This window comes from Morone saxatilis, unplaced genomic scaffold, assembly GCF_004916995.1.
Source record: "Morone saxatilis isolate NCDOM2014 unplaced genomic scaffold, NCSU_SB_2.0 Contig6, whole genome shotgun sequence".
Lineage (NCBI taxonomy): Eukaryota > Metazoa > Chordata > Actinopteri > Moronidae > Morone > Morone saxatilis.
In genome coordinates, this window is record NW_023340206.1 from 5879152 (window position 1) to 5889433 (window position 10282).

At 41.3% G+C, this 10282-nt stretch overlaps 1 protein-coding gene across 1 annotated transcript in view; it reads left to right on the forward strand.

The window, feature by feature from the left end:
- The window catches only part of mgat5 (alpha-1,6-mannosylglycoprotein 6-beta-N-acetylglucosaminyltransferase), an 81952-nt gene that overhangs the window by 15709 nt on the left and 55961 nt on the right, over nt 1-10282 (forward strand). Inside the window, exons 5-7 of the mRNA XM_035678062.1 lie at nt 5863-5922; nt 7868-7893; nt 7944-8033. Of these exons, the coding sequence (XP_035533955.1) occupies nt 5863-5922; nt 7868-7893; nt 7944-8033 (176 nt within the window). The remainder of the gene's footprint in view (nt 1-5862; nt 5923-7867; nt 7894-7943; nt 8034-10282) is intronic.

Genomic DNA, 10282 nt, shown 5'->3' on the forward strand with positions numbered 1-10282 from the left:
CACAAATCACACAAATCACACAAAACTCACACTCCAATACCTCTGCTTCTTTTTGCAAAGTGCATCTAAAATGAGTGTTTCTGAGCCAGAGGATCAGAGGACACAGATGAGGAACGCTGCACTGTTCACGCTCAAATTTTTTCTTTATATTTTTCAAGGTCTCACAACAGAATCTTCACTGTTCATTTCAGAAGTGTGTTTGTTATTGTCTCAAAACCCCCATAACCCTTCTCTTGTATGCCAATAGATGTAGTCACAATCACACTCATTTGGTTTGCACTGAAAAAACTGTCATTTAAGCACGGCCTTGGCAGATTTTATGCTATTTGAAGGAAGGTTTTTGCTTTAGTGTGCTTGAGAATGAAATCAATGAGGGAACGGGGAAAAATAGAGCAAGCGAAGTACACAAGAAAGTGAATAACATAAACCAGATGTCCTCAATCCAATTCTGGAGTAGTCAAATGTCAGATTACCTCATGGACTTGGACAAAAACGCACACACAGGGAGGGAGAGGGACAAAAAAGTGTGTGATATTACTTATTGTTCAGAGATGATGCTATTTAAGGGCTATCAGATGGCCAACACTGTGTGTTAAGAACTGGCTAATGGTGACCTCAGTACTGTGAGAGGCTCTTCGACTTCTTACGCAACTTTAAATGATCTCATCTGTTTTCTGCCTCTGGTTCTCTGTACATTTAAATCACTTCTTAATGTGTATTTTGCCTCATTATTTTTACTTTTATATGCTGCTCACCTATTTATATCATTTCCCCTCATGGTGGTGTTTTGTTTTAATCAGTTACAAATTAGCCTCTTTGTTTGCTTTTACTTCCTTGTTACTTTTGATTTGTGAACTTGTTAGAGTGCTGTTTGAAGATGTTTGTCATTTTAGCTCCATGGTACTGTTTGTCTTTCGCTAACATGGTGTCTTTGCTCCTGTGTTTGCTTGACAGAGGTGCGTTTGATGCTAGACTTATCATTGTTTGCGCGTCAGTCACACCATATGTGAGTGTCACATGGTATGTCTGATAGCAAATGTACAGCTGCCTTGGTGTGCTTGTGTTTGCCTGTGCATTTTCCTGGTCTGTGTAGACTCTGCTAATGCTCCTTGACGCTCTGTCAGGGTGTGTTAGTCTAACCATGTGTTGCTCAGCTTGAATACGTAGCAGCCAGTGATTGGACAAGTTACTTTGTCTAAACTGAATGAAAATGGATATGAAGTGAAAGAGGCAGGTGAAGAGTTTGGCTGAATTGATGTCCATTGAGATGAAGGACAAGGAATCCAGCTCTCTTTGAAACAGCACCACCTCTGCTGTGTTTGATTATGAAGGGGGCTATATTTAGCTGCTCCTTGGCAGCAGCTTCTTCTGCTTGATTAAAGCTCGGAGAAGATTTGCCTGGTGGCTTTGGCGCTCGCTGGCTGACTGGCTGAATGACAGTGTGAATGACAGGCTGCCCGGTTGGTTGGTTGGTTGGTCGGTTGGCGGACTGACTGGATGACTGGGCGTCTGAAGGATGAGAAAACAGCGACTCACACTGCGCTTTGTGGCTCTTGCATGCTGCACAAGACAGCCACTTTACTAAACAACAAATCACAAGTCAGGTTTCTTTAGGCAGCACTTTCAATAAATGAAATCGCCACAGTGTGATTTACAGAAAGATGGAGGGCACAAGGGCGATAAAAACAAATGACAAAATGAACTAGAAGGGACACGCAGAGCTCGAGTATGTGTGAATGGACGTGACTGTGAAAGTACTAGACAAGGGCCACACGTATGATGCGTAATTTCTGTATTTGTAATGGAGTAAATTGCGTGTATATGCACACCACATGTCACATGTTTACAGCTCAGTGTTAACTTTGTGGCTCCAGTACGGAGTCCGATCCGATACTTAAATGTGATCGGATTAAATATCTGTGATTGAATATGAGCACAAGCTAAGAAAAGTGTAGCTGCTTCCTATTTTGCCTCTCTTTACTAATGACAAGGGCTGGTGAGTGATAACAGAGTTTTCACCATCAGAGCTTAGCAAATTTTGACAACCGGGGTGTCATAACAGATGCAATCACAGATGCATGCAACCAAATTTTTCACATTCACACACAGTGTTCACGTTGTCAAGCCCAGCAGTTCAAAATAGGTGTTACTAGTTGGCTTATTACTTATATGGAAAGCAAACAGCGTTGATGTCTAATGTACTTTCTATCTGTTTGATAAAAATCAGAGTGTGAGTACTTCCTCTTTCCTACATTTCTTCTTTTTTACAGATGGAAATGATTATACATTGACTACAGTAACAAAGTATTCAAATCAGATATCATGTAAATTTCCCCCATTAACAGCTCTCAGTCCCCTCTGTGCCTGCTGAGCTAAAAGGTAGTAGTTATATTTGTTACATTATTTAATCATTGTTTTAGAGACTGACATTAAGAGCCGCTGCTCAGCTGTGATTGTTCCTCAGATCCTGATTAAGGTGATTAAGATACTTGTATGATGTGCTTAACAGTATCTGGCAGGTAACGTGTAGGTCTGTATAAACCGGTGTGCAGGAAGCTACCGCTGGTTGATTGTTGTAGAGACACACAGATACCACTATTCTAAAGACCAAATAGGGGAGTAGTATTATGATTACAATTATGTGTACATGAGCACAGTTTTAGATACGTGCAATCCTTGTTTATTGACAGAACGACACCTCAACAGCAAAAATACACAATCCACACAATAGTTTTAAATATCACTATAATGCAGATGAGTGGCATTTAATTCTGTAACAAACTGTGGTGAGACCTACACCTGCTTGCAATACATTTATTAGATAACAGCCAACTGTTTATTATAGATTGGCTAACCTCCCTAAATTGAATTGACTAAAGATGACATTTATGTTTTATGGGGTTTATTCTCCCAATGATAAGCTGTGGCTCAATCCTTATACAACCATACATAGACTCCATATCCCCTCCTTTCCTTCCCTAGGCGGTGACTGAAGCCAGGGATGGAAAATTGTTGGTGGCTTTCCATCTAACTGGTGATGTGTTTAGATGCAGTACTCTGTGGCACGTCATCACCACTTTTTTTTTTTAAATCTCTCATTCTTCCCTGGTACACACTGCTGAGGGAGCAAGCCAGTCAGTGAAAAAAGTTTTTCACAATAACCGAGGTGATAGAAGCTGCACAGGAAGAGGGAGGGAGAAAAAAAAGAGTTTACCAGTAGAATATCTGTTAACTGCATCAGCTTGTTGGTGAAAATAAAGTGAATCAACAGTGAACATCATGTAGCCGTCTTTGCTCCACCCTCCACCCCCACCCACCCGTCAGCCTGACCCAGTGCTGGAGCCGCTGATTAGCTTCATACACACACCTCCATAAATACACACCCTCCTCCTAAAACACCACCAACAAACTCATCACATCAGTCTGGTGTTTGCCTCTAAGCTTTTATCTATTCACCTCACAGTCTACCGTAATGCGTTATTTATATTCTGGCTATAAAGGTCAGTGGTGATGACGTTAACGTCTCTGAATGGGGATATCAAAAAGGTGATTATATGGAAGGGAACCCTGTGTGCAAGCCATGGATGATATTCCTGTGGTGATATTAAAAGCAATGTGGAAAAGATATGTGACCCTCCCTGTCTCACGGCAGTTGCATGCGTTATGTTTATTGTAGAAAACCAACTGTCTTAGATGCTTCTCAACCTGCGTTTGCGTCATTGTGGACTTGACTGACCCAGCTCTTAGCTCTCTGTGGTTTCCGCTGTTATGGAGTTCAGGTTCCCAAGCCATAGGTGATCCTGTTGGCTGACCGTCATCCCTGACCACAGAGTAATGGGCAGTCTCCAGCTGTGGTTTCAAGACTCACAAAGATGCAACCGGCCCGAAGTGCTGAGATTGCATCGCCTGTGAGGCTGTGCTTATCCACAGTGGTGCTTTGAGCTAAATGCTAATGTCAGCATGCTAACAAACTCACAATGACAGACATGATGACATGCTAAAGGTTAGGTTACCAGATATAATCATAACCTAAAATCTTTGATTAGCTTGTTAACATTTGCTACTGTAATTGGCACTGATCATCAAAGTCATTAGTGTATGTACAGTGTTTATAAAAGTACATCAAGTAGATGCTGGGATATTTTTATATTTGAGTATCTCTGCTGGCAGCACATTAAAGGTCAGGGATCACTATAGTCAGTAGGATTCATACTCTGGGCAGCTTTATGGAAATGCATCCAATAGTTACAGTAGTGAGATATTTCAGTCCAGAAGGGAGGTGGTGGACTGACTGACCAACATTGCAATCCCTAGAGCCACACTGTTAGCATTGCTTGAAACAACAAGGATGTGGCAATCTGACCTACACTACAATTTTAATATCTTTGTTGATATTTTGTAGCCATTAGATGAACATTGTGGCACACGCTCATTAGCCTCTCCACATAGCCATGTTGGTTGTCAGCTGGTTTGCATATTGGGTTTCTTCTTGTACAGTATCCTATTCTATGTTGCTCTGTTCTATCTGACACCTTTGTTAAGCCTCTTTGTGTTATTTCACAAGAGGAGACACATAAGGAAGTTCTCACTTTTAAATCACTACCACGAGAAAGAAAGTGTTGAGTCATCAAACAGATGCTGTCACCTTTGTTTTAGAAAAACAGTATTAAAATGCCATGTCATCTCTCTGCTGGTGTATCTGTCTATTGAGCCGGACGGAGAATTGACACCATCGAACAGCCAAATGACCCTATGTCTTGGCCAGGGGAGGCAATTTCTTCTACGAGCTGCTTATGTACAAGCTACTTTGGCAGGCCGCCACTCCGTATGTTTGGAGGTTCCTATCTGTTCTAAAGAAATCTATTGAGCTGTGATAACACTGAAAAGGGCAGGAGAAATCTGGACTTTTTAAAAAATCCCGATCAATTGGACATCAACGTCAAAACAAGGTGTTGATTTAACTAGTGTGAACAATCCAGCTCTTTGTCTCCCAGCTCACTGCGGCTGCTCATTCTTGTTCCATTATTCCCTGCTATACTTAAAAATGCTTTGCTGCCCAAAAATGAACGGTCACTGTCAGCACTAACCTCGCTGACAAATACAATGGATTTCCTGTGACTGCTTCACAACAAAAGCTTTTAATGTTTCTTGTGAATGGAGGAGGAAATTTGAACCACTTGTGTAAAGGCCGGACTCCGCCACTAACAATAAAAACTCGTATATAGAGAGGTAATTGCAGAATGTAAATGTATTTCATGGCTATACAAATGTTAAGGGTTATAACTTTAGTTAATCATGAAAGCAGTGAATTAGTCAACAACGGGAATCAAGAAATCTTGGGAACATGGTTGCGGCTGGAAGGATAAATGTGTGACACAGCTGTAGTGGCTGCAGTTCATGATTGAAAGATCCTCCAACACACACGCACAGAGCTGCTTGTAGTTACCCACACACCTACTGAATGTCTTGTCTAACGCTAACCTTCTAAATGACTCTAAATTGTCTGAAAGTCACATATATAATATTTAGAGAGCCACTCACTGAACTCCTTTCTCCACCTCCATACAGACAAACACACAGATTGTTTTTCCTGCCTATTCAAACCTCTGAAGGGAAAGGCTTTTTGTGCAGAGCAGAAATGTGAAAATGTGTGTTTGCATCTGCCTCACCTCCAGTGTGAAGATCATACATCCTGTTAAAGCTACAGACAGTTAAAGAATTTTGAAGCCGACTGACTTAACCTTATTGATTTTCTCTCTCTGTCTCCATCTCTCTGTCTCTCTCTGTCTGTCTGTCTGGTGTCTCTCTCTCTCTCTCTCTCTCTCTTTCTCTCTCTCTCTCTTGTCTCTGTCCTTCCTCCAGACCTCCTAAATGGAGCCCAGGAGAAGTGTGAGCTGCGCCGCTTTGAAGGTTTCCCTACAGGCTAGCTGAGGGGGCAAAGTCAAGGGTGTGAATCACACATACTGTACAAACACACATAAAGAAAGTCTTTCTATCTGTGCGTGTGTCGTTCACACTGTTTTCATATCTGTGATTAGAACAGCTCAGTTTGAAATAAGTAAAGGGAGAACTAGGTAGGTAACCTGAGCAAGAAAAAGAGCACTACCTAGAAAGATTCAGACTACATGAAGAGAAATTGTACCCTCACACCCACACTATTTGACTATTAACTGAAGTACAAATGCTATCTTTGGAAACCAGTATAGTGATTTTGTTTATTACCACGAAAACTCAACAGGGAATCTTTCATTTGTCTTGTATTTATTCTTTCTCCTAAAAGAAATACTAGAAATTATCAGTAGTGGCAGTCTTCACACCTGTTGGCAAATAATTACCTAATTACTAATCCAGCGTATCACCAGACTGATTTATGACCACTCACCTTCTAGCTCTGGTTTCATTGATCAACTTGTGCTAAAAACACAGTACAAATAAAAACTCCCATGCAGCCTCATACAAAGTCTGTGTGGGAAAATCTACCATCAGACAGGTTTAATTCCACTTTTAGAAACAACAGGGCTCCAGTGAGCCCACACACAAATACAGGTGCATACACACAAATAACACACACACATAAACAGATGTATGCACATTTTCAGTCCAGTGTTTCTGTTTTTGCATGTGTGCGGGTCTCCCTGGAGCTGATAGAGCCCTATCATACACACCATCTGCTCAGCCAGTCCCAATCCTCCACTGATACTGTCAGCATTTCCAACTGGGCGCCAGGCGATGCCAAAGCTTGCTCTACACGCACACACGCGCACACACACACACTCACACTCACACATGCCAGCCCACACGCGCATACACAAATACTGTACACAAGCCTGTTTTCACAAAGGCATCAAAAATCACTAAACTGGTTTTCCACAGCAGTTTTTATTATGGGTACACAGTTTGTAACATCTGACAAATCCATTTTCTCAGTTTATAGAGCTCTTATGTTGTCGTTTAAACAAATATAGTGCAATCTTCATGCCTTCATCATCCAAGTGACTCTGATCCAAGCCCATCTGCCAGGTCTCCCGTCTATGAAAACTCAATTTTATATTTCCCTGTGCACTGCTCCCTCAGGTTACTGTAAGTCAGCATGCATGATGTACTCAAGCCTATGAACTAAGCGGGATAGCTGTCAGTCCACATCTTAGCTCAACAGCCCTTCACTTTGCATCCCAGCATGTCATTCACAATAGTGCCACAGAAATCTGCCTGCTAGGGATCAGATGGGAAGAGAGCAGATAGAGGAACATTTTCCTTTCAAGGTCCATGTCCAAATGCTGCTGCACCTCCTTCCTCTATCTTATCATTTGGGAAAATTTAATGAAGATTCATGTTCTTCCGTCTTAGTCAAGAATGCCATTTTCACATTGATTTATTTCCACACACGAGAGCTACTCCAGAACAACCTCACTCTTTTCCTGTTGGCCGCTGAGCAGTTGCACTGGATGACTTGCACATGTATTTGATGAAAGGAAAATTATCTCTTTTATTTTCAAACCACAGATTTTCCATTTGATTCCAAGGATTGAAGCCAATGGCTTTTGATCCCGTTTCTCTAACCTCCTGAGCTATGAAAACATCCTGGATTATTTCCACGAGGATGGTGAAAGCTAGATAGCGAGCTAATGCTTTAGATTTTGTGCATTATGTATTCTCTCTGCCTCACAACGTGCCCACACACTACAGTCGCTGGTAAATTGCAGCCTCAATCTGGCTTTTTTTGTACGCATCCAAAGAGCTCCATTATTAGAATGAAAAAAGCTCTAAATGACAGTTGTTTGGCTGTCAATGTGAATGCCAGAGTAGAATTACTCTACAGCCACTGATAAAACCCACAGTGGACACATATATTTTACTGATATTACAGTTTGGCTGAGTGGAGGGGTGATTTCTGTGAGACTGTACTTGGATATTTAATCTCTCTTTTTCCTCCTCTTCCTCAGTGGATGAAGGAGATGTGGCGTTCTGACTCCTGCTATGGCAACTACGGCGTGGATGGATCCACCTGCTCCTTCTTCATCTACCTCAGCGAGGTGAGCCTTGTGTGTGTCTGTGTTTATTGTAAAGGTGTATTTGTAGTGTAACATTGAACATGTTTCACCAAGCTGGGTCAACTGATCAGCATCAATAAGTACTTCTTCCATGGAACAAACTCAACGTGGACTGCATACATGTGGATGTTGGTAACACTTCTGTTTTCACCATTACATTATCAGATGGTTTGAGAGTGTTCTTCACCGTGGAGGAATGGAAGATGCTGTCAGTTATCAAGTTTCCATTCAAATGTAGTGCCAAGTGTAACTCAGTTTCCATACAATCTTCAAAAGAAAATGCACATAAATGCAGTAATTCTACGGTCAGATTCCGTTAAATGATGGAAACGGTGGAAAGCATGATGGAAATGTGGCATTTATGTTAATTTAATGTATTTGTTAAAGACTTCTAATCAATCTACATACAATCTTCTCTCTAGCGATATTAAGTCAAATGCTTCATGATTTATTTGCTACAGCTGTTTCCATTGCACTTTATCCCATACCAACTTTTCCACATCTGGCAAGTGATGTTTAAGTCATTCTCTTAATACTTTTGGTCTTTTTTTTTGGTCAAAGGATTTGTTGAGAGTAAGAAAAATAGAGAATATCAGACTTATCCTTTTAACTTCAGCCTAAAACATCTCTACCAATCTTTTAAGTATGCCATATCAGTTGAGCTCTATCAGGAACATTTGCATTTAACATTTGAATAATTTAGCCCCTGTTAGTCCTAGCTTACAGTGAGTACATGAGTAGATTGAACTGGGATTTCTGCAACATGCCAGCACAGACAACCTAGAAAAATGCATGGTTAAGAGCCAGAGCGCCTCGACTGTAACCTGAGAATGATCACACAAGAATGAAGCGCTAAAAATAAGATAATAAGAGAGGTAGAGGGGATTTCATTTTTAATGAGAACAAATTAGAGTGCGTTGAGGACGGTGTGGGAGAAAGAGGAGATGATTCAGTGGGAAGGGAGGGAGAGGAGGGGTGGCGCGAGGTACTTCTTGAAGAGATGAGTTTTCAGCCTCCGAGGGAAGACGTGGAATGACTTTACTTCCCTGCCTTATTCTCTACATATCCTTGGCAAAGGGGAGAAAGCAGCCAGACCAGCATGGAGGAATCATGCATTATTGACGAGCACTAACATATAGAAGTGTTCCTTCAAGGGACACTTTAAGACTTTCAATTTTGCATGATTTGTCTTTGCCAAACCAGCCAACATGGCCACAAATTCCTTTCTAGTGGAGAAATTAATCTTTTTGTTAATTCTAATGAAAGTCAGATATAGAAATAAATCTAGTTTGGGGAAAAGGTTTTAATATTGTCCTTTCAGTTTCTCTGTAATTGCTTTCATTCATCCCTGAGACTAAACTAAAATCCGATCTGATGATTTGATATTACACATTTCCCATCATCATCTGCGGTCTTTAAACACTCATATTCTCAGATCCAGAAAACATCTCTGCTTCCCATGAGACGCGACTGCGATTGATCATTTCAAAGATCCTTCACAGATCATAGCCATGATTACTATTCTGCTTGATATCGATTCTTTAGCGTGTTCCTCATTCCTGTTCTCTTCTACTGGAGAAACGTCAATGTTAATATGTTTCATCAAGTGAGATTGAACATTTCCTGTTGGAGAGCTCTTCCTTGTTTTTTTGTGTTTAGAGAAGTAAGGTTTTTGTCGTGGCTTCGGCTCAGTAAAGGTCAGTAGCCGGTTATGAATATTGTATATGAGCTGAAAGCATGCAGTGAACTAAGGAGCACAGAAAGGCTGCCCTGTTTGGAAATAGAAGTGAGATGGACAACAGCAGAATCCATTAGGAGGGGAGAAACCTCTTTCTTTCTTGCTGTTACTGTTCATGTCCATCCAGAGCTTACGAAACAGGAAACAAACAAACACATTTGCTGTAAAGAATAGTAAAGATTCCAAACAGATGTATCTTCTCTCTGTATGTCTCCATCCCGCTAATCTCAGACAGCCCTCAGCCTTGGCTCCTGGTCATGTGATCGTACGGTTACCATGGCAATAATCATTTCCATTTAGTAACAGCTGCGATCGGGCCTATGTGTTAAAGAGAGAGACACACACTCTCAGATACACACCCTTTTCCATGTATAATTCATACTCGGCGACCACTGCATTAACCTTGCAAAGGGGCAAACCAGAGAGGGCAACATATCATGATGGATGTCAGCTGTAGAAGGTCAGGGCTCAACTAGCTGTGTGTGTGTGTGTG